This window comes from Astyanax mexicanus, chromosome 3, assembly GCF_023375975.1.
Source record: "Astyanax mexicanus isolate ESR-SI-001 chromosome 3, AstMex3_surface, whole genome shotgun sequence".
NCBI lineage: Eukaryota > Metazoa > Chordata > Actinopteri > Characiformes > Acestrorhamphidae > Astyanax > Astyanax mexicanus.
In genome coordinates, this window is record NC_064410.1 from 65,008,336 (window position 1) to 65,033,242 (window position 24,907).

Below are 24,907 nucleotides of genomic sequence, written 5' to 3' on the forward strand. Positions count from 1 at the left end.
AAAAAAACACCATCCAACACCAACACACACAGAGTTAACACTATATACACCCAAAAACAACACCATCCAACACCAGCACACACAGAGTTAACACTATATACACCACAAAACAACACCGTCCAACACCATCCAACACCAGCACACACAGAGTTAACACTATATACACCATAAAAAAAAACACCATCCAACACCAACACACACAGAGTTAACACTATATACACCCAAAAACAACACCATCCAACACCAGCACACACAGAGTTAACACTATATACACCCAAACACAACACCATCCAACACCATCAAACACCATCCAACACCAGCACACACAGAGTTAACACCATATACAATAAACACCAAAAAACAGCCCCATCTCTCAGCAGTAGCTCACCTCCCCCAGGTCTCGGATTTTCTTCAGGTGGCGTTTAAGGAAAATACTGGGATCTCGATCTGGAAGAGCCTCACAGTCTGAAGAAATATCCGGATCTGTTGTTGGAAGCAAAAATATAATTACAATATAATTACAATATAATTACAACATAATTACAAAATAATTACAACATAATTACAACATAATTACAATATAATTACAACATAATTACAACATACACCCTTAGTCCGGGTGTCCACAATCCTCAGGTTATATAGTGTATAGAGTATTATAATGAGGGTGAAGGTGATTGGCTGAGGGAGACTCACTCTTGATCTGGATCTCGGTCAGTTCTCTGAGGATGGTTCTGAAGGACGGGCGAGCCGCCGGGTCGTAGGTTAAACACATGCTGATAAAACTGCCCAAATCCTGAGAGGAGGGAACCGCCAGCCGACTCTGAGTCTCATAGAAACGCTCTTTCTGTAATAAACACCACAGATCCCAGATCAGACTTTATATTATATCATATATTATATATCAAAGAAACGCTCCTTCTGTAATAAACACCAGGTAGAAACAGATCAGCTACAGCCAATCAATCTTTATGTTATATAAGACCAATTACCAGTTACTTTTGGCAGTGTGGGCAGTGTGCCAAGTCCTGCTGGAAAATGAAATCCGCATCTCTATAAAAGTTGTCAGTAGCAGAGGGAAGCTGTAAGATATGAAGTGCTGTAAGATTTTGAGGGAAAACAAAACTGCACTGACTTTAGACCATACCTGTCAAGTCTCCCGTTTTGGCCGGGAAACTACCGTATTTTACTCCTCTTTCCCGCCGTCCTCCCGTATTAGTATTTTCCCGTAAATTTCCTGTATTATATTAAGATTAAAAAATATATATTATTGAGGAGACAGGGCACTGACCGCGCTGTGTCTCTTAACCAATCGTGGAGCCGGTTCAAGGAGAAAGTCCCGCCTTTCAGGAGAAACAGCCAATCAGCTTGCAAAGGAGGGTCAGTGTGGGGAAGCCCCGCCCTCCTCGCTGTGAGTTCAGGCAGCTAGTCGGAGCAGCTGATGTTAAAACAGATCTGGATATTCAGCGATTTTTCTAAAAGAAAGGTAACGGTAGGCTAATCATGGAAACTGTGATGAGATTTTTCTGATAGCTGCTTAAAAATACTCCGAAATAAAACACACAGATTAAACCTTTAAAAAAAAAAAATTACAGCTTGTGACTCAGTTTAACTAGAAATGTGGAGAGGACCGACATTAACTGAACTGATCAGGGGTGGAGTGATCAAAAGAAAGAAGTATTAATTAAAAATTATTGTGTAGGTCCCTTAGGACTAATTTTTACTGATGGAATATATCTGGTCCTTGTCCTTTTAGTAAAAGCTCATGATACTATTTTTAGGTCACCAACAGTCATTTTGCAGAATTTGTGCACCCTTTGTTCAATTTTAAATCTATTATATAAATAAAAAATATATCATATAAAAGAGTGCATTTATGGCAAAAAAGACATGAAATCTTAACTTTTTTTAATATCTAGAAAAGGATTTTTAATTTGGCTGTATTAAAAGAATGACATATGTAGGAATGTCCACAACATGTTCAGATTCTGGTAATCTAATTGTAGTGTGTAAGTGGTTCACATGTGGTTATTTTAGATTTTTTGTAAACTTGTCTTAAAATGTAAGAGATACTGAACCTTCGTTGGGCTGGTGGGACGGATTTAAGCGGACAGAGGAAAATATCCCTTATTTTTAAATCTAAAACTTGACAGGTATGCTTTAGACTTGATAATAAAACACAGTGGATCAACACCAGCAGATGACAGACATGTCTCTCCAAACCATCACTGATCATCAGTAAATTTTAAATTTCATTTAAAGTAAATCAAGGGATCAGAGTCTGGAGGAAGAGTGGAGAGACACAGTCCAAACTGCTCGAGGTCTAGTGTGAAGTTTCCACCAATCAGTGACGGTTTAGAGAGTCATGTGATCTGCTGGTGTTGATCCACTGTGTTTTATTATCAAGTCTAAAGTCAGTGCAGTTTTGTTTTCCCACAAAATCTTACAGCACTTCATATCTTACAGCTTCCCTCTGCTGAAAACAACTTTTATGGAGATGAGGATTTCATTTTCCAGCAGGACTTGGCACACTGCCCACACTGCTACAAAAGTACCAATTGGTCTTATTATATAATATTATAATTTTCTGACACACTGAGTTTTGAGTTATGATTGGCTGTAAGTCATAATCAATAATCAACAACAAAATAAATTAACGCTTAAAATAGATCACTCTGTGTTTAATATTACTGAAATAAAGTAAATAAAATAAAGTTTTTAAAATGCACATGTATACCATATATACCATGTTACAGGAGCCACTGGAACCAGATTAGTGTTATTCACTTCACCTGTGTGTGGTTTTAATGTTATGGCTGGGTGGGTACAGGTGGGTGGTTTTAATGCTATGGCTGGTTGTGTACAGGTGTGTGGTTTTAATGTTATGGCTGGTTGTGTACAGGTGTGTGGTTTTAATGTTATGGCTGGTTGTGTACAGGTGTGTGGTTTTAATGTTATGGCTGGTTGTGTACAGGTGTGTGGTTTTAATGTTATAGCTGGTTGTGTACAGGTGTGTGGTTTTAATGTTATGGCTGGTTGTGTACAGGTGTGTGGTTTTAATGTTATGGCTGGTTGTGTACAGGTGTGTGGTTTTAATGTTATGGCTGGTTGTGTACAGGTGTGTGGTTTTAATGTTATGGCTGGTTGTGTACAGGTGTGTCTTTTTAATGCTATGGCTGGGTGGGTACAGGTGGGTGGTTTTAATTTTATGGCTGGGTGGGTACAGGTGGGTGGTTTTAATGTTATGGCTGGTTGTGTACAGGTGTGTTGGTTTAATGTTATGGCTGGTTGTGTACAGGTGTGTGGTTTTAATGCTATGGCTGGTTGTGTACAGGTGTGTGGTTTTAATGTTATGGCTGGTTGTGTACAGGTGTGTGGTTTTAATGTTATGGCTGGTTGTGTACAGGTGTGTGGTTTTAATGTTATGGCTGGTTGGTACCTCAGGTAAGGTGCTGCCGCTCATGGCCAGATCTCCGTTGTTGCAGATCTCCAGCAGCGTGGCTCCAAAACTCCACTTATCTGCAGCGCTGCCAATCACTGCACCACCCAGCACACACTCCGGCGCTATCCACGGGATACGCTCCACCCGCTCTACAGCACAGACAGACAGGTATTACACACATTAAGGTACGTCATTCATCACTATCTTACCCCCCAGAGCTTCTGAATATATCTACACTGATGGGCGTGGTGTTCTGGAAATGAGGTGTGTTCAGGTACATTTCTGGAGTTTTATCTTGTTTATCTTGGTAACAGAAAACACAGGAGCTCCACTGATTGAATACAACCTAGACAGAAGCCAACAGTCAGACGTTCATCGCTATCTTGGCGATTTGGAGAGTTCTGAAGTGGCAGCAATGAGATCAGATCTAAATCCGATTGAATTGCTTTTAAGAGAAGAAACCCTCAGATATAAGAGAATTCCAGAATTTCAGTTTAAAGATTGTTGAAAAAGAAACTTGTTGATGTTTATAGGAAGATATTTAGTTTAGTTATTTTTCCTAAGGGCTTGCAAACAAATATTACTGTACAAGTATTTTACAAACTATAAGGTGCACCAGATGATAAGCCACATATCAAGCGACACCAGTAAGGAATAGGGTTGTCGCCATGTTTCTCTTCTAATTTCAGTAAAGTAAAGTACAGCTAAGTAAACAAAACTGAAATTTTTAATAAAAAAAACATTTTCTTTTAAAGTAAAATGAGTGCTGGATGTTAATCTACACAGATTTATATGCTGAGAACTGTAAAGCGTTTCTGTTTATTTACAGTAAGCTTAAATTCTCAGTATTTTCAACAGTGCAGTTAACAGCAGCACTAGCCGTGATTAGCAGAAGTGTTTAGCGCTAGTAAACGCCGCCTGATAGTGCTACACTGAGGAACCCTGAGTGTTCCAGTAACCCAGGGTGATATCAGCTAGCGGTTTCATATAGTTTGTTTTAACACAGTAAACACTCAGACTACAGTCTGATATACTCTCCTCTGAATGATGAAAGAACTAGCGCTTAGCGTGGTTAGCAGCTAATGCTCATACTGCTCCAGTCTGGGTGCTGGAGAACTAAACTGAATCTCCTGTATAACTCTGTACTTCAGTGGAGTGTCTTTACTGCTCCTTAATACCTGACTGATAGAATTCATACATAAGAAGCACCGGATTATAAGCAGCTCTGATTATTTTTGGGAAAATTAAAGGATTTTAAATGCAGCTTGTAGTGTAATAAGTTGTACGATAAGTTAAGGGAGCCTTAACTAATTTTAAATAAAGATTAAATAATATTAATTTTAGTTTTTTTTCCTCAGTTTCTTTGTGTTGTTTCAATACAAACTAAATAAATAAACATGTTTATAACAAAACCTATGTCTCTGCATTAATTTTCTGTGAGAAAAACTTAATTTTCTGGTTAGAGAGAGAGAGAAACACTCGCTTGACCCTTTAACACAACAGACCAGTCCTCTCCCACACTGCACCACTCTCACTCTCTCAGCACCTCACTGACAACTCAACACCACCAACAGGAAGTGGTTAGAGTCTGGCTTCCTGTTCCACCATTGACTATGAAAAATAAAAAGCAATCTGATGAAGTAAACACAGACTCAGCTCTAGAGAAGCTACAGAGAGGAGCAGTTTATGTAGGTGACGCTGAACCTGTTTTACACCAGTTCAAATAGGTCTGTGTTCTATAAAAAACATAATAAAGTTCTTTACACATAAAGATAAAGATCTCACAGCTCTACTCTCACCACTTTTAGTCCTTTTCAGAATAAGCCGTTTCAGAGCTCTGACACTTTTATGCAAATAAGCTGTTGCATTTAGCTTGTGTTTAAAGCTGATGTAAGTTTTGGGATTTGGGGGATTTAGCGCCTCTCTGGTGAGAATGGGTAATTGCACAGAGCATGTGGAAGAATCATTTTAAACTGGGCGGGTGTGATGCGGTCTCCTTTTAGAGTGGATGAATCCGATTCCAGGTTATGTTCAGTGAAAGAGAGAGAGAGAGAGAGAGAGAGAGGTTCTTTGGTTTTACTATGAGTGAATGATCTACTGATATCTGAGTTTCCTCTTCTGAAGTCTCCATTGCTCCACCAGCCGCTCACATTCAGTAAAACTGAGCCGGAACATCTTTTAGAGGCTGTTCGTGTGATGTAAGTACGTAAAGACGCGTGACACCCCAGTTTTTAGAATGAATATATTATTAGGATTAGCAGGGATGGTGGTTCAGCACAATGCTGTTCATCGACTTCAGTTCAGCATTCAACACCATCATCCCTCAGCATCTGATCGGAAAACTGAGCTTGCTGGGCCTGAACTCCTCCCTCTGCAACTGGGTTTTAGACTTCCTGACTGAGAGACCACAATCAGTCAGGATTGGAAACAACACCTCCAGCACCACCATACTGAGCACTGGCGCCCCCCAGGGCTGAGTGCTCAGCCCACTGCTGTTCACTCTGCTGACTCATGACTGTACTGCAAAGTACAGCTCAAACCACATCATCAAGTTCGCTGATGACACAACTGTAGTTGGCCTCATCAGCAAGAACGACGAGTCAGCATACAGAGAGGAGGTGCAGTGGCTGACGGACTGGTGCAGAACCAACAACCTATCTCTTAACGTGGATAAAACCAAGGAGATGGTTGTTGACTTCAGGAGAGCTCCAGGTGTCCACCACCCGCTGAACATCAACGGCTCTGCTGTGGAAATTGTGGATAACACCAAGTTCCTCGGTGTTCACATTGCAGAGAACCTCACCTGGTCCCTCAACACCAGCTCCATAACCAAGAAAGCCCAGCAGCGCCTCTACTTCCTGCGGAGACTGAGGAAAGCACATCTCCCACCCCCCATCCTCACCATGTTCTACAGAGGCACTGTAGAAAGCATCCTGAGCACCTGCATTACCGTCTGGTTTGGGAATTGCAACACCTCAGACCGCAAGACCCTACAGCGGATAGTGCGGACAGCTGAGAAAATCATCGGAGTCTCTCTTCCCTCCATCACTGAGATCTACACCACACGCTGCATCCGCAAAGCCACCAGCATTGTGGACGACCCCACCCATCCCTCACACGGACTCTTCGCTCTGATGCCGTCCGGCAGAAGATACAGGAGCATCCGAGCCTCCACTACTAGACTCTGCAACAGCTTCATCCACCAGGCAGTCAGACTTCTCAACGCACAGAGACAGAACTGAACCCCCACCCCACCCACCACTCACCCAACACACTCACACAAAACTAAACTGTACACCCCCCCCCCCTTTACACAAAACTAAACTGTACACCCCCCCCCCCTTTACACTCACAAGAACTGAACTTCACCCACACACACACACTCAGCACACAGAGGCTGACATGACTTTATTTGCTGCACTCTTAAAAACTATAAACTCTACCTCAGTAACTGCTGTGATTATATATGTTCTATATGTTACAGTATGTCACACATCTCTGCACCTTATCCCCACTATACACTTTATTATACCGTATCGGTACTGCACTGTCCTGTCTTTAAATTGACTCGTCCTTTGTATTTATTGTATTTATTGTTATTTAGTGTTATAATTTTATAATTTTATGTTGCACTGTCGTCACTCCTGCACTTTATGTTGTCTATTGCTTGTGGTTCTATGTTGCACCATGGTTCCGGAGGAACGTAATTTCATCACACTGTGTACCTGTACTCAGATGTAATGACAATAAAAGCCTCTTGACTTGACTTGACTTGGTACCATTAAACACAATATTTTATCCATATACTTCTCCACTCAGAAATGCTTCTGCTTTCAGTTTAGAAACTAAATAATACAGACTGATACTTTAATGGCACAAAACACAAAAAAGCTAGTTCATGCTAAACTGTGATAGAAGCACAAAACCTTATAATCATTATTTGAAAGTTCTTACATCTCCCTCATCTGCTGACTCGCATCGGACAGTAGGTACAGATCCCTCCCTCAGAAGAAGTCTGCTGCCTAATCCTAAAGCTATGTACTGTCTGACATTCTCAACTAGCAGAAAGAAATGGAAACATTTTTTAAGTAATCTAGTTTGTGGAGCTCTAGTGGGGGTGGAGCCAGCGTGGTTCTATGCATGGTTCCTTATTGTGACTCTTGAGAATTTTGCATAATATGTCCCCTTTAAAGGGTGTTGAATGGTGTTGGTTGGTAGGTCCACACACTGGGGAATCATGTTTTCTCTAATCTTAGTATTTTTTAAATCTATATTTTTTAATATTGTTATTTTGTATATTTTGTGTATATATATATATTATTTTCTGACACTTCTGTTCTGTCCTCTGCACTGCTGTAACATTGCAAATTTCTCCACTGTGGGATTAAAAAAGGCATATCGGTCTTGTCTTATCATTTTTAGCTTCTTTTTTTTTTTTTAGTCTGAATGCCCCATATCGTTCATATTTAATGACTGTGTGCTCCACTGCCTTTTACCTTCTGTAAAACGAGCCCTAACATTACGCAAACATTACATTATATTTCATTATATTAAACATTATATAACTGTAAAGGTTTTTCTGAAGTACAACCTTCCATCTGTTTGAATGGGAAAGAGACCAAAATACTGGAAACAAACGTACGATTACCATTTCAAAAACATATTTAAATATTTAAAATCACTGATAAAATCTGATTTAAAAAACTTTTTCAGTTTATAACGTTATAGCTACATAACCAGCAAGCTGATTGGCTGTTTCTCCTGAAAGGCGGAACTTTATCCTTGAACTGTGCAGCACTGTGATTAGCGTTAGGAGATTTACCATTCACACAGCGCTCAGTGGTCTGTCTCCTCATTAATAGTAGAGCTAAGCTGAGTGCAACGTTTCGGGGCTACTGGATAATCATTCGAGGCTTAAGCCCGGAAAGCCCAGGCCAGGCATCGTTTCTGGTGAATGATACAGATCCAGATATCTATGAAATCCTGTATTATTAAATCTAGAGTAGTGATGGTGAGCGTGTACCTCCTCGTGAGAGAGCGGTGAGGGATATCCCCGGGTCACTGAGCTTCACGAACGGAGACGTGCCCTCCTCCAGACCGGCCCGCGCCACCAGGATGTTCTTAGCACAGACGTTCCCATGAACCAGGCGCTTCATTTCCTACAGGAGAGAAAAGTTCAGAAACGAGCTTTATAATATATGGTACAGAATCAGGCCTGATCCAGAGTGATCCAGCGGCTCTGATCATCACTGCAGATCTTACCAGGTAACACAGAGCGCTGGCCAGCTGCTTCGCCACCGTGAACTTCCACTGCGGCGTCACTCGACCTTTCTCCCTGTGCAGAAACACGTCTAACGGCCCCAACTCCACAAACTCCTCCACCATGATATCTGAGATTCACCACAAACACAACACGCACTTTATTAACTCACTACATAATAACCTGTAGTTACACAACTATTACACTACTATTACAAACCTTTATAAACAGAGCACACACTTCATTAATGCACTATATAATAACCTGTAGTTACACAACTATTACACTACTATTACAAACCTTTATAAACAGAGCACACACTTCATTAATGCACTATATAATAACCTGTAGTTACACACCTTAATAAACACACCACAGACTTCATTAACTCACACTGTGCTGGTCTGCTGCTGAAAGCTTGCTTTAATCTTCAGCTTCTACACTTTTCTCAGTTTTCTTCTCTTTTACTCTCTTCACACTTACTAATCCACTTTTAGTCTGCTTCCTCTTTGCTCTACACACCTATTAATCCACTCTGTCTACTTTTATAGACTTTTTCCTCAGGTTTGCTGGATTAGCTGTTTGCTGCTGCAGTTTGTTTGTGTAAGTTTCTAATTTCAACTGAAACAAGGTGAGTGCTTTTTTCTCCATGGCTTCTGCTCAGGTTTACACCTGTTTAGAGTGTGGCATGTATAGCTTAGATCCCTTATCCACCGATACTGGTAACAATAGTGGTATTTGTACTAAGTGTGAGATAGTTAGCACCTTGGTGGATAAGGTGAATAAGTTAGAGCTGCACGTCCGGGGTTTAATAAGGGATAGACAGCAGGATTCACTGTTAGCAGCCCCGGGTGTCTCAGGGAGAGTTAGTACCCCCTCGACTCCGGCCTTAGAGCCCTCACAGCGGGGCGAATGGGTAACGTCTCGGCGGCATAGTCGAAAGGCTAAGGCTAATGCTACCGCAAAGGCCACAGCCAGCCCACCTGAACACCACGCTCCCCCAGTTCACGTGTCAAACAGGTTTGCCCCGCTCAGTGAAGCGCCAACTGAGGAGCCTGTTAAAGGTACTCTGGTGATAGGAGACTCTATCGTCCGACACGTGAAATTAGCTACTCCTTTAGGGGCACCAGCGGCAACAGTTACTTGTTTACCGGGAGCCAGAGCACCGGACATTAGTGGCAACCTCAGGTTAGGGAATAGGAGATATTCGAGGGTAGTAATTCATGTAGGGGCCAATGATATTCGTCTGCGGCAGTCTGAAATAACTAAGGCTAATATTAAAGAGGTGATTAAACAGGCCCAGACGCTGTCCGAGGAGGTAATCTGCTCTGGCCCCATCCCAATGAGGCGTGGTGATGAAGCTTACAGCAGGCTTTCTTTGCTGAACCGCTGGATGTCCAAGTGGTGTGCAGAAAATCATGTGGGCTTTATAGATAACTGGCTACACTTTGAGGGCAAGCCTGGTCTTTTAGGTAGGGATGGTGTCCACCCCACGCGGGAGGGTGCTGCCTTACTTTCATGCAGCATAGCTCATAGTCTTTTAGCTAGTCGGCAGAGTAGTATTAGAAGCTGCTGACAATCCAGAGCCGGGACCAGGCCGCAGACAGAGAGGCTTAACCGACCGTCTGCGAGCTGCAAAGAGACGTTACCTAGATACCAATGTATTCAGACTGTGTCTGTCCCCCGAGTCAAACAAAAACATCAAAAAACTAAAACAGTAAATCTAAATAACTTAACTTATATTAAACAATCATATCCAGACTGTACTACTAACATTTCAAGCCTAAAGATTAATAAACACACCACAGACGTTATTAACTCACTTTATAATAACCTATATTAACAGTACTATTATAAACCTTAATAAGCACAGCACACACTTCATTAACTCACTTTATAATGACCTGTATTTACACTACTATTACACACCTTATTAAACACAGCACAGACTTCATTAACTCACTATATAATAACCTGTAGTTACAGTACTATTACAAACCTAGTAAACACAACACACACTTTACTAACTCACTTTATATTAACCTGCATTTACAGTATAAACCAATAGGGAGTGGGAATGGTATTTATTGGTGTTTATACTTTTCTACATCCAATCACAATCAGATTCACTCTATCTGGATGGAGAGATTTATCTGGATAGGGGTTTTATTGAACGATGAGAAGCCGGAATTAAAAATCAGCTGAAATAAAACAGGAGTAACGAGACTGATTTTATTCAAACGTAAGGAGGAGAAAGTTCAGATAACTGTGTGAAAATGTAAAATAATTACTACAGTAAAGTACAGATAAAATACATTTATACTTAAGTAACATAATGAAGTATTTGTACTCCATTACTTCACACCTTCACTTTGACTGAGATTAAGGGGAATAAAAGCAGTGAGTTTTGGGTTTTGGTGGGAAAGTAAAGAGGAAGTGTGTAAAGAGGATCACTCACTCTCAGATCCTTTAACTGAAACTCCGTGAACGAAAACCAGGTGACTGTGAGACACCTGACTCATCAGACTCGCCGTCTCGAAGAACGCCTGCAGAAATAACACATAACATTATCATATATTAATCACAGTGATGTACAGGAGCGTCACGCAACAGTACGGGTACAATAGATTACAGTGCTGGTGATTCTGTATCTACTGTAACTGTAGATTAATTACAGAGCAGTACGGGTACAACAGATTACAGTGCTGGTGATTCTGTATCTACTGTAACTGTAGATTAATTACAGAGCAGTACGGGTACAACAGATTACGGTGATGGTGATTCTGTATCTACTGTAACTGTAGATTAATTACAGAGCAGTACGGGTACAACAGATTACGGTGATGGTGATTCTGTATCTACTGTAACTGTAGATTAATTACAGAGCAGTACGGGTACAACAGATTACGGTGCTGGTGATTCTGTATCTACTGTAACTGTAGATTAATTACAGAGCAGTACGGGTACAATAGATTACAGTGCTGGTGATTCTGTATCTACTGTAACTGTAGATTAATTACAGAGCAGTACGGGTACAACAGATTACAGTGCTGGTGATTCTGTATCTACTGTAACTGTAGATTAATTACAGAGCAGTACGGGTACAACAGATTACGGTGATGGTGATTCTGTATCTACTGTAACTGTAGATTAATTACAGAGCAGTACGGGTACAACAGATTACGGTGATGGTGATTCTGTATCTACTGTAACTGTAGATTAATTACAGAGCAGTACGGGTACAACAGATTACGGTGCTGGTGATTCTGTATCTACTGTAACTGTAGATTAATTACAGAGCAGTACGGGTACAACAGATTACAGTGCTGGTGATTCTGTATCTACTGTAACTGTAGATTAATTACAGAGCAGTACGGATACAACAGATTACGGTGCTGGTGATTCTGTATCTACTGTAACTGTAGATTAATTACAGAGCAGTACGGGTACAACAGATTACAGTGCTGGTGATTCTGTATCTACTGTAACTGTAGATTAATTACAGAGCAGTACGGGTGCAACAGATTACAGTGCTGGTGATTCTGTATCTACTGTAACTGTAGATTAATTACAGAGCAGTACGGGTACAACAGATTACAGTGCTGGTGATTCTGTATCTACTGTAACTGTAGATTAATTACAGAGCAGTACGGGTGCAACAGATTACAGTGCTGGTGATTCTGTATCTACTGTAACTGTAGATTAATTACAGAGCAGTACGGGTACAACAGATTACAGTGCTGGTGATTCTGTATCTACTGTAACTGTAGATTAATTACAGAGCAGTACGGGTGCAACAGATTACAGTGCTGGTGATTCTGTATCTACTGTAACTGTAGATTAATTACAGAGCAGTACGGGTACAATAGATTACAGTGCTGGTGATTCTGTATCTACTGTAACTGTAGATTAATTACAGAGCAGTACGGGTACAATAGATTACAGTGCTGGTGATTCTATATCTACTGTAACTGTAGATTAATTACAGAGCAGTACAGGTACAACAGATTACAGTGCTGGTGATTCTGTATCTACTGTAACTGTAGATTAATTACAGAGCAGTACGGGTACAACAGATTACAGTGCTGGTGATTCTGTATCTACTGTAACTGTAGATTAATTACAGAGCAGTACGGGTACAATAGATTACAGTGCTGGTGATTCTGTATCTACTATAACTGTAGATTAATTACAGAGCAGTACGGGTACAATAGATTACAGTGCTGGTGATTCTGTATCTACTGTAACTGTAGATTAATTACAGAGCAGTACGGGTACAACAGATTACGGTGCTGGTGATTCTGTATCTACTGTAACTGTAGATTAATTACAGAGCAGTATGGTACAACAGATTACAGTGCTGGTGATTCTGTATCTACTGTAACTGTAGATTAATTACAGAGCAGTACGGGTACAATAGATTACAGTGCTGGTGATTCTGTATCTACTGTAACTGTAGATTAATTACAGAGCAGTACGGGTACAATAGATTACAGTGCTGGTGATTCTATATCTACTGTAACTGTAGATTAATTACAGAGCAGTACAGGTACAATAGATTACAGTGCTGGTGATTCTATATCTACTGTAACTGTAGATTAATTACAGAGCAGTACGGGTACAACAGATTACAGTGCTGGTGATTCTGTATCTACTGTAACTGTAGATTAATTACAGAGCAGTACCGGTACAACAGATTACGGTGATGGTGATTCTGTATCTACTGTAACTGTAGATTAATTACAGAGCAGTACGGGTACAATAGATTACAGTGCTGGTGATTCTGTATCTACTGTAACTGTAGATTAATTACAGAGCAGTACGGGTACAACAGATTACAGTGCTGGTGATTCTGTATCTACTGTAACTGTAGATTAATTACAGAGCAGTACGGGTACAACAGATTACAGTGCTGGTGATTCTGTATCTACTGTAACTGTAGATTAATTACAGAGCAGTTCGGGTACAACAGATTACAGTGCTGGTGATTCTGTATCTACTGTAACTGTAGATTAATTACAGAGCAGTACGGGTGCAACAGATTACGGTGCTGGTGATTCTGTATCTACTGTAACTGTAGATTAATCAAAGAGCAGTACAGGTACAACAGATTACAGTGCTGGTGATTCTGTATCTACTGTAACAGTAGATTAATTACAGAGCAGTACGGGTACAACAGATTAGAGTGCTGGTGATTCTGTATCTACTGTAACTGTAGATTAATTACAGAGCAGTATGGGTACAACAGATTACAGTGCTGGTGATTCTGTATCTACTGTAACTGTAGATTAATTACAGAGCAGTATGGGTACAACAGATTACGATGCTGGTGATTCTGTATCTACTGTAACTGTAGATTAATTACAGAGCAGTATGGGTACAACAGATTACAGTGCTGGTTATTCTGTATCTACTGTAACTGTAGATTAATTACAGAGCAGTACGGGTACAACAGATTACAGTGCTGGTGATTCTGTATCTACTGTAACTGTAGATTAATTACAGAGCAGTACGGGTACAACAGATTACAGTGCTGGTGATTCTGTATCTACTGTAACTGTAGATTAATTACAGAGCAGTACGGGTACAACAGATTACGGTGCTGGTGATTCTGTATCTACTGTAACTGTAGATTAATTACAGAGCAGTACGGGTACAACAGATTACAGTGCTGGTGATTCTGTATCTACTGTAACTGTAGATTAATCAAAGAGCAGTACAGGTACAACAGATTACGGTTCTCAGGATCTCACCAGGGCTATGTCCTTGTGGCTCTGGTCCAGAATCTTCAGAACTACTCGGATGCCTTTGCCGTTTGTGTGGTTATTGTTGGATTCGTCCTCGTCTTCAGTTCCACCGCGTACCATCAAACATCCTGAGTAGATGTTGGTTCTGGTGCCGCGGCCCAAGTGCTGCTTCTGAACAGGAAAAAAGAAAAACAAAAGTTTAATAGATGATCAATAGCCTGAGCTACGATTATAATTGATTAAATCTATTAGTTGTTGCAGCCCTACTTTATTATTAGGTCAGTAAGTTAGCTTATTAGCTGATTGCTAACATGCACAGCTCTGTAAAAAATTATAGGTCACTTCAGTTTCTGAATCAGTTTCTCTGATTTTGCTATTTATAGGTTTATGTTTGAGTAAAATGAACATTGTTGTTTTATTCTATAAACTACAGACAACATTTCTCCCAAATTCCAAATAAAACTATTCTCATTTAGAGCATTTATTTACAGAAAATGAGAAATGACTGAAATAATAAAAAAGATGCAGAACTTTCAGACCTCAAATAATGCAAAGAAAACAAGTTCATATTCATAAAGCTTTAAGAGTTCAGAAATATTAGGTGGAATAATCCTGGTTTGCATCTTGGCATCATGTTCTCCTCCACCAGTCTTACACACTGCTTTTAGATAACTTTATGCCACTCAAGCAGCTTGTGATCATCCATCTCCCTCTTGATTATATTCTAGATGTTTTTATTTTGGTAAAATCAAAGAAACTCATCATTTTTCAGTTTTCTTATAATTTTTTTACAGAGCTGTGTTTTTTCTAATCATTAAAATAAATTAAAACCAAAAGCATACGACACAAATAAATCATACACTGATATACACTGATGTGTAAGAGTGTGATGAAGGTGTGTGATGCTCTGAGTGATGATCTAACCTGTGTTATCTCTTTGTCTTTGATCTGGTGGAATCTGAGCTGGGACAGGTTGAGGGTTTCAGACACGGGTTTAGTGCTGCTGTTCCTGCCCTGTCTCACCACCAGGAGGTTAGACAGCTCTGTAACACACAGACACATATACAGATACAGATACAGGAGGATTATCATCAGCAGGACCCTGATCACCATCATATACCAACACAACTCCCCTATAAACCCAGATAAACCAAGATAAACCCCAATAAACGCCAGATAAACCCCAAAAAAACAAATAAACCCCAATAAACCCCAGATAAACCCTGATAAACCCCCCCAATAAATAAACCCCAGATAAACCCCAGATAAACCAAGATAAACCCCAATAAACCCCAGATAAACCCCGAAAAAAAAAACAATAAACCCCAGATAAACCCCAGATAAACCTCCCAAAAAACAATAAACCCCAGATAAACCAAGATAAATCAAGATAAACCCCAATAAACCCCAGATAAACCCCAAAAAACCCCAATAAACCCCAAATAAACCCTGTTAAACCCCCCAAAAAACAATAAACCCAGATAAACCCCAGATAAACCTCCCAAAAAACAATAAACCCCAGATAAACCAAGATAAATCAAGATAAACCCCAATAAACCCCAGATAAACCCCGAAAAAAAACAATAAACCCCAGATAAACCCCAGATAAACCTCCCAAAAAACAATAAACCCCAGATAAACCAAGATAAATCAAGATAAACCCCAATAAACCCCAGATAAACCCCAAAAAAACCCAATAAACCCCAATAAACCCCAAATAAACCCTGTTAAACCCCCCAAAAAACAATAAGCCCAGATCAACCCAGATAAACCCCAATAAACCCCAGATAAACCCTGATAAACCACCCAAAAAACAATAAACCCCAGATAAACCCAGAAAAAAAAACAATAAACCCCAGATAAACCCTGATAAACCACCGAAAAAACAATAAACCCCAGATAAACCAAGATAAATCAAGATAAACCCCAATAAACCCCAGATAACCCCAGAAAAAACCCAATAAACCCCAATAAACCCCAGATAAACCCCCCAAAAAACAATAAACCCAGATAAACCAAGATAGACCCAGATAAATCCAGAACCGGCAGTGGCGGCGCTGTACCTGCAGGTCGGGGCAGGCAGCACTTTTTGATGGTGAAACAGTCCTGTCCTGATTTCAGGACGAAGGTCTTCAGGGCGTCGGTCAGATCCTTCACACTGCTGAACTCTCTCTCCCAGCCCTCCAGCATAAACCCAGAACCCCCCCGCAGGATCCGGAACTGCTTATGGGTCGGGTTCTGTCCGTTCTGCAGAAGAAGAAGCAGAAATACGGACATTAACCCTAAACACACAATATAAACATATATTTAAATATATATATTTACTTAAAATACTTGTAGAATCTTTACTTTCTCAACTTTTTTCAATTAACATCAATATAAATATATTAATTTAATATTATTTTGGAGCATTTCTTTTGATCCATCCAACATTAATTCCAGAAAAATAATGTAAAACTATATCATTTCTGTATGTATAAGGTCTGCTGATTTTTAAGTTTTAAGAGAAAAATGTTTCTAAGATTTTTCAAATAACCAAATAAAAATATAAAAAACATTAAAAACAGTTTTTTAATAATTATCATGGTGAACTTCCCCTATTTAATATATTTTTTTCATCTGCTGTACTTCATATATGAGCAGTAATATATTAAAGTGTAGAATCAGTACCTGGGCTCGGTTCAGGACGGCGAGGATGATCCGATGATAATCTAGAACACTCCAGCGTACGATATACGCCCCGTCCTCCACCGCCTCCTTCTTCAGCTTCCGCAGCACAAACTCATCCCTGAAAATATCACCAAACACACCCTTTACCCCGTTACCCTGTTACACCGTTACCCTGTTACCCCATCTACCACCTTAAACCGTTTACCCCGTTACCCTGTTACACCGTTACCCTGTTACCCCATCTACCACCTTAAACCGTTTACCCCGTTACCCTGTTACACCGTTACCCTGTTACCCCATCTACCACCTTAAACCGTTTACCCTGTTACCCTGTTACCCCGTTACCCTGTTACACCGTTACACCATCTACCACCTTAAACCGTTTACCCCGTTACCCTGTTACACCGTTACCCTGTTACATCTTTACCATGTTACCCCGTTACCCTGTTACATCTTTACCATGTTACCCCGTTACACCATTACCCTGTTACATCTTTACCATGTTACCCCGTTACACCGTTACCCTGTTACATCTTTACCATGTTACCCTGTTACACCGTTACCCTGTTACCCCGTTTACCACCTTAAACCGTTTACCCTGTTACACCGTTGCCCTGTTACACTGTTACACGTTTACCACCTTACAGTAGTGCCCTGTTACCCCGTTACATAGTTACCCCCATTACACAGTTACTCCTTACATCCTGTTAATTAACCACCCCGTTAATTAACCATCCTATTATTTAATCTCCCCATTAATTAATCATCCCGTTAATTAACAACCCCATTAATTTCCCATTCCATTATTTAATCACCCCATTATTTAATCACCCCATTAATTAACCACGCCTTTAATTAGCCATCCTGTTAATTATTCACCCTGTTAATTAACCATCCCATTATTTAATTAGCCTGTTATTTAATCACCCTGTTAATTAACCACCTCTTTAATTAATAACCCCTTAGTATATAAGTGGTTAATTAACAGGGTGGTTACTCACACACTTATTATTTACTATCTATTCTCTTTAAGAACTCAGATACTCAGTGTACGGTAGCGTGGATACGTACAGGATGGGGCCGTGGAGTCCGTTGGCTTCGCTGAGCACCACTCTCGGCGGCGCCACCTCATGGCAGAGATAGTGATGAGCGTCTGCTGTCAGCCTGAAATACCCGTCCAGCAGAGAGACCAGAGAACGAGCCTCCTGACTGGACCTCAGACGCAGGTCCTGCAATACACCACGCATTAATATCAAACTCTCATTAACATATCCTGTACAACAGTGGAAACTCTCACTCCTCTTTTACTGGAGCGGTCCTGATGAGTGCCAGTTTCATCATTATAATGTTTTTGATGGTCTTTGTGGTGACTGCACTTATAAAGATACTTTCAAAGTTCTTGAAATGTTTTGGATTGACTGATCTTAGTTGAGTAGTTCTTACAATAATTACTTACCGTATTTTTCACACTATAAATTTCACTTAAAATCCTTTAATTTTCCCAAAAATCATCAGAGCTGCTTATAATCCGGTGCTCCTTATGTATGAATTCTATCAGTCAGGTATTAAGGAGCAGTAAAGCCACTCTGCTGAAGTACAGAGTTATACAGGAGATTCAATTTAGTTCTCCAGCACCCAGACTGGAGCAGCATTAGCATTAGCTGCTAACTGTGCTAAGCGTTATTTCCATGTTCAGAGGTGAATATTATCGGCCTGTTTCTTGCTTCTAACCCTGGCTAGCTCTGCTGGAGCAGCATTAGCAAAGTGCCTTATAATGCGCCTAATGTATAAAAATAAACCAGAAAATAGACGTTTATTGATAGTGCACCTTATAGTGAGAAAAATATGATGTGTTCAGTGGTGCTCAGCAAGTGTACAGTGTGTGTACAGTGTGTATGGTGTGTATATGGTGTGAACAGTGTGCTCAGTGTGTTCGGTGAGTGCACAGTGTGTATGGTGAGAGTATGGTGAGTGTATGGTGTGTATATGGTGTGTATGGTGTGTATGCTTTGTGTATGGTGTGTATATGGTGTGTATGGTGTGTGTATGGTGTGTATGGTGAGAGTAAGGTGAGTGTATGGTGTGTGTATGGTGTGTATATGGTGTGTATGGTGAGTGTATGGTGTGTGTATGGTGTGTGTGTATGGTGTGTATAGTTTGTGTATGGTGTGTGTATGGTGTGTGTATGGTGTGTATGGTGTGTATGGTGAGTGTATGGTGTGTGTATATGGTGTGTATGGTGAGAGTATGGTGTGTGTATGGTGAGAGTATGGTGTGTATATGGTGTGTATGGTGTGTATGGTGAGTATATGGTGTGTGTATGGTGTGTATGGTGTGTATATGGTGTGTATGGTATGTATATGGTGTGTATGGTGTGTGTATGGTGTGTATGGTGTGTATATGGTGTGTATGGTGTGTATATGGTGTGTATGGTGTGTATATGGTGTGTATATGGTGTGTATATGGTGTGTATATGGTGTGTATGGTGTGTACGGTGTGTACGGTGTGTATATGGTGTGTATGGTGAGTGTATGGTGTGTATGGTGAGTGTATGGTGTGTACGGTGAGTGTATGGTGTGTGTATATGGTGTGTATGGTGTGTATATGGTGTGTATGGTGTGTATATGGTGTGTATGGTGTGTATATGGTGTGTATGGTGTGTATATGGTGAGTGTATGGTGTGTATGGTGAGTGTATGGTGTGTGTATGGTGTGTGTATGGTGTGTATATGGTGTGTGTATGGTGTGTATGGTGAGTGTATGGTGTGTGTATGGTGAGTGTATGGTGTGTATGGTGTGTATATGGTGTGTGTATGGTGTGTATGGTGAGTGTATGGTGTGTGTATGGTGTGTGTATGGTGTGTATGGTGAGTGTATGGTGTGTGTATGGTGAGTGTATGGTGTGTATGGTGTGTATATGGTGTGTGTATGGTGAGTGTATGGTGTGTATATGGTGTGTGTATGGTGTGTGTATGGTGTGTATGGTGTGTGTATGGTGTGTATGGTGAGTGTATGGTGTGTATATGGTGAGTGTATGGTGTGTGTATGGTGTGTATGGTGTGTATATGGTGAGTGTATGGTGTGTGTATGGTGTGTATATGGTGTGTGTATGGTGTGTGTATGGTGTGTATGGTGAGTGTATGGTGTGTATGGTGTGTGTATGGTGTGTATATGGTGTGTGTATGGTGTGTATGGTGAGTGTATGGTGTGTGTATGGTGTGTATGGTGTGTATATGGTGAGTGTATGGTGTGTGTATGGTGTGTATGGTGTGTATGGTGTGTGTATGGTGTGTATATGGTGTGTGTATGGTGTGTATGGTGAGTGTATGGTGTGTGTATGGTGTGTATGGTGTGTATGGTGTGTATATGGTGTGTATATGGTGAGTATGGTGTGTGTATGGTGTGTGTATGGTGTGTATATGGTGTGTATATGGTGTGTGTATGGTGTGTATATGGTGTGTATGGTGTGTGTATGGTGTGTGTATGGTGTGTATGGTGTGTATATGGTGTGTATATGGTGAGTATGGTGAGTGTATGGTGTGTGTATGGTGTGTATGGTGTGTATGGTGTGTGTATGGTGTGTATGGTGAGTGTATGGTGTGTATGGTGTGTATATGGTGTGTGTATGGTGTGTATGGTGAGTGTATGGTGTGTGTATGGTGTGTATGGTGAGTGTATGGTGTGTGTATGGTGTGTGTATGGTGTGTATATGGTGTGTATATGGTGTGTGTATGGTGAGTGTATGGTGTGTATGGTGAGTGTATGGTGTGTGTATGGTGTGTATGGTGAGTGTATGGTGTGTGTATGGTGTGTGTATGGTGAGTGTATGGTGTGTGTATGGTGTGTATGGTGAGTGTATGGTGAGTGTATGGTGTGTGTATGGTGTGTATGGTGTGTATATGGTGAGTGTATGGTGTGTGTATGGTGTGTATGGTGTGTATATGGTGTGTATATGGTGTGTGTATGGTGTGTATATGGTGTGTGTATGGTGTGTATGGTGAGTGTATGGTGTGTGTATGGTGTGTATGGTGAGTGTATGGTGTGTGTATGGTGTGTGTATGGTGAGTGTATGGTGTGTGTATGGTGTGTATATGGTGTGTGTATGGTGTGTGTATGGTGTGTATGGTGAGTGTATGGTGTGTGTATGGTGTGTGTATGGTGAGTGTATGGTGTGTGTATGGTGAGTGTATGGTGTGTATATGGTGAGTGTATGGTGTGTGTATGGTGTGTATGGTGTGTATATGGTGAGTGTATGGTGTGTGTATGGTGTGTATATGGTGTGTGTATGGTGTGTGTATGGTGTGTATGGTGAGTGTATGGTGTGTATGGTGTGTGTATGGTGTGTATATGGTGTGTGTATGGTGTGTATGGTGAGTGTATGGTGTGTGTATGGTGTGTATGGTGTGTATATGGTGAGTGTATGGTGTGTGTATGGTGTGTATGGTGTGTATGGTGTGTGTATGGTGTGTATATGGTGTGTGTATGGTGTGTGTATGGTGTGTATGGTGAGTGTATGGTGTGTATGGTGTGTGTATGGTGTGTATATGGTGTGTGTATGGTGTGTATGGTGAGTGTATGGTGTGTGTATGGTGTGTATGGTGTGTATATGGTGTGTATATGGTGAGTGTATGGTGTGTATGGTGTGTATATGGTGAGTGTATGGTGTGTGTATGGTGTGTATGGTGTGTATGGTGTGTATATGGTGAGTGTATGGTGTGTGTATGGTGTGTATGGTGTGTATGGTGTGTGTATGGTGTGTATATGGTGTGTGTATGGTGTGTGTATGGTGTGTATGGTGAGTGTATGGTGTGTATGGTGTGTGTATGGTGTGTATGGTGTGTATATGGTGAGTGTATGGTGTGTGTATGGTGTGTATGGTGTGTATGGTGTGTATATGGTGAGTGTATGGTGTGTGTATGGTGTGTATGGTGTGTATATGGTGTGTATATGGTGTGTGTATGGTGTGTATATGGTGTGTGTATGGTGTGTATGGTGAGTGTATGGTGTGTGTATGGTGTGTATAGTGAGTGTATGGTGTGTGTATGGTGTGTGTATGGTGAGTGTATGGTGTGTGTATGGTGTGTATATGGTGTGTGTATGGTGTGTATGGTGAGTGTATGGTGTGTGTATGGTGTGTGTATGGTGTGTATGGTGAGTGTATGGTGTGAGTATGGTGAGTGTATGGTGTGTATGGTGTGTATATGGTGTGTGTATGGTGAGTGTATGGTGTGTATATGGTGTGTGTATGGTGTGTGTATGGTGTGTATGGTGTGTGTATGGTGTGTGTATGGTGTGTATGGTGAGTGTATGGTGTGTATATGGTGAGTGTATGGTGTGTGTATGGTGTGTATGGTGTGTATATGGTGAGTGTATGGTGTGTGTATGGTGTGTATATGGTGTGTGTATGGTGTGTGTATGGTGTGTATGGTGAGTGTATGGTGTGTATGGTGTGTGTATGGTGTGTATATGGTGTGTGTATGGTGTGTATGGTGAGTGTATGGTGTGTGTATGGTGTGTGTATGGTGTGTGTATGGTGTGTATGGTGTGTGTATGGTGTGTATGGTGTGTGTATGGTGTGTATGGTGAGTGTATGGTGTGTATGGTGTGTGTATGGTGTGTATGGTGAGTGTATGGTGTGTATGGTGTGTATGGTGTGTATGGTGAGTGTATGGTGTGTGTGTGTGTATATGGTGTGTGTATGGTGTGTATATGGTGTGTGTATGGTGTGTATGGTGTGTATGGTGTGTGTATGGTGTGTGTATGGTGTGTATATGGTGTGTGTATGGTGTGTATGGTGAGTGTATGGTGTGTGTATGGTGTGTGTATGGTGTGTGTATGGTGTGTATGGTGTGTGTATGGTGTGTATGGTGTGTGTATGGTGTGTATGGTGAGTGTATGGTGTGTGTATGGTGTGTATGGTGAGTGTATGGTGTGTGTGTGTACGGTGATCTCACCATGGTGGAGTTGTCCTGGCGGCAGATGCAGACGTTCGCTCCCATGATGGCGATGTGAGAGATTTCAGGAAAATCACAAAACGACTCCAGAGTTTCTCCTTCCTGCCGAGACTGAGATCCCTCCTCCCTCCTCTCCGCCAGGTAATCATTCTCCATATAACTGTTCTCCTGAGCCTGAGACCCAAAACACCATCAGAACCAGAACCACAATCAGAACCAGAACCACAATCAGAACTAGAGGCCGACCGATCGATCGGCCAGCCGATTTAATCGGCCGATTTTTGTTATTTTTTTATTAATCGGCATCGGCCGATTTTCTTATTTGGCCGCGCCGATTTTAATCCGGCACATCTGCGGGCAGCTACTTGGAACGCAGCGCAAGGTTTCAAGAGTGAGCAAGACTTTCAACGGGTAAGGCATCCATTTTTACAATCCAGTGTCCCAAAGTCTATATTTTCTCTCATGATTAGTAATCTGTGATGTTGCTTCATTTACTGAAAAAGAATAGAATTTCAACTGCATCGGTGTTGTAGCATTTCTCTCCAAACGAAACTATGCTTAGCGTTGATGGCAGGAGTGCATTTGGAATGCGCCCTGACTATGCAAGGCAAGCCCTATCTATAAGCTCTAGTATAAAATAACTGACGTCTCTTCTTCAGAAACGAAAATCTAAGTAAATAAAATCAAATTAACACTTGATATTTTCAGTATTTAAATTATTTTTAGACGAAATGAAAAAGGGCAGGACTAAAACTGTTTAAGGATATTCGCAGCATCAGCTGCGCTTAAATAATAATTACTGGTTTGTCAGGATTATTAGAGGACTGTACTTCTCCTTATATATAAATAAGCTTTATTGTAAACGAATTAATAAAACAAATAGTTTCTAAAATAATGGAGTTAAAATAAAACATCTCTTTTTCCTTCACTACAAACAGACATTAAATCATGCCGCCTCCTGCTGTTCTGCTGTAAAACTCACCCGTTTAAAGCGGTTTGCGCTGTTAGATATTAAATGAAACGATGAGCAGAATTTTCTGTTTTGTCGGGTTCTACTTTAGAACCCCCTCCAGACTTTTCTGATAAAAGCTCATTTTATCCTGAACCTATAAAGTCCGCGCTCTTCAGCTTTCTCAACTCATTTTCCGCTCACGCACCGAACCTCCAGTACAGCTGATGAGACGCGTTTCTCTGGCTAAGGAGCTCATTTGAAGAAGAAAAAAAAAACAGATAAAGCTATATTTAAATTACAGCACCTGTCTGTTTTTGCATTATTTATAATTTTATTCTTAATTTAAACGTCACCCATTTTTGTAAAATAATAGCTGCAGCCCTAATGTGAACATTTTATAACATTGTCCTCCCATGTCCATTCGTTTTCAACTGCATGGAGTTGAAGAAGAAATGAGCTTTGCTGTTTTGGAGTATCTATCTAAAGTTGTCACATTATGGAAGTCTTCTTGCACTCTGTTAAACATATTAAAATGAATAATTAATAGACTAACAGACTGCAACAAGTCATACATTTGTTAATTAGTAGGCCCCTACAGTAAATTTTATATAATAGCCAACATAATATTTCTACTATAAACATGAATATATAGTGTATATAGAACATATGTTATATAATGAATAAAATAAAATGTTATGGATAATACAATCTAAATAAAATTAATATTTTTTTATTAACATATAGTGATATAGTAACATTAAAGTCACTATAAAATGCTAACCTTATTTTCAATAAATTGTGTGAAGTTTACAACTGTTGTTCCTCCTCTTACTAGTATGATTTTAAGCATGCCAAATAAATATAATACGATAGCATATCGGCC

General features: G+C 40.5%; 1 protein-coding gene across 2 annotated transcripts in view; it reads right to left on the bottom strand.

Annotated features, from left to right (window-relative positions):
• tyk2 (tyrosine kinase 2) overlaps nucleotides 1–24,907 on the bottom strand; it is a 47,889-nt gene that overhangs the window by 9,983 nt on the left and 12,999 nt on the right. For both annotated transcript variants that reach the window (XM_049475633.1, XM_049475634.1), the window contains exons 7-18: nucleotides 23,073–23,246; nucleotides 18,191–18,348; nucleotides 17,120–17,237; nucleotides 16,513–16,696; nucleotides 15,374–15,492; nucleotides 14,456–14,620; nucleotides 11,161–11,248; nucleotides 8,705–8,832; nucleotides 8,466–8,601; nucleotides 3,440–3,591; nucleotides 697–847; nucleotides 389–483 (exon numbers count right to left, since the gene is read on the bottom strand). In XM_049475633.1, the coding sequence (XP_049331590.1) occupies nucleotides 389–483; nucleotides 697–847; nucleotides 3,440–3,591; nucleotides 8,466–8,601; nucleotides 8,705–8,832; nucleotides 11,161–11,248; nucleotides 14,456–14,620; nucleotides 15,374–15,492; nucleotides 16,513–16,696; nucleotides 17,120–17,237; nucleotides 18,191–18,348; nucleotides 23,073–23,246 (1,668 nt within the window). The remainder of the gene's footprint in view (nucleotides 1–388; nucleotides 484–696; nucleotides 848–3,439; nucleotides 3,592–8,465; nucleotides 8,602–8,704; nucleotides 8,833–11,160; nucleotides 11,249–14,455; nucleotides 14,621–15,373; nucleotides 15,493–16,512; nucleotides 16,697–17,119; nucleotides 17,238–18,190; nucleotides 18,349–23,072; nucleotides 23,247–24,907) is intronic.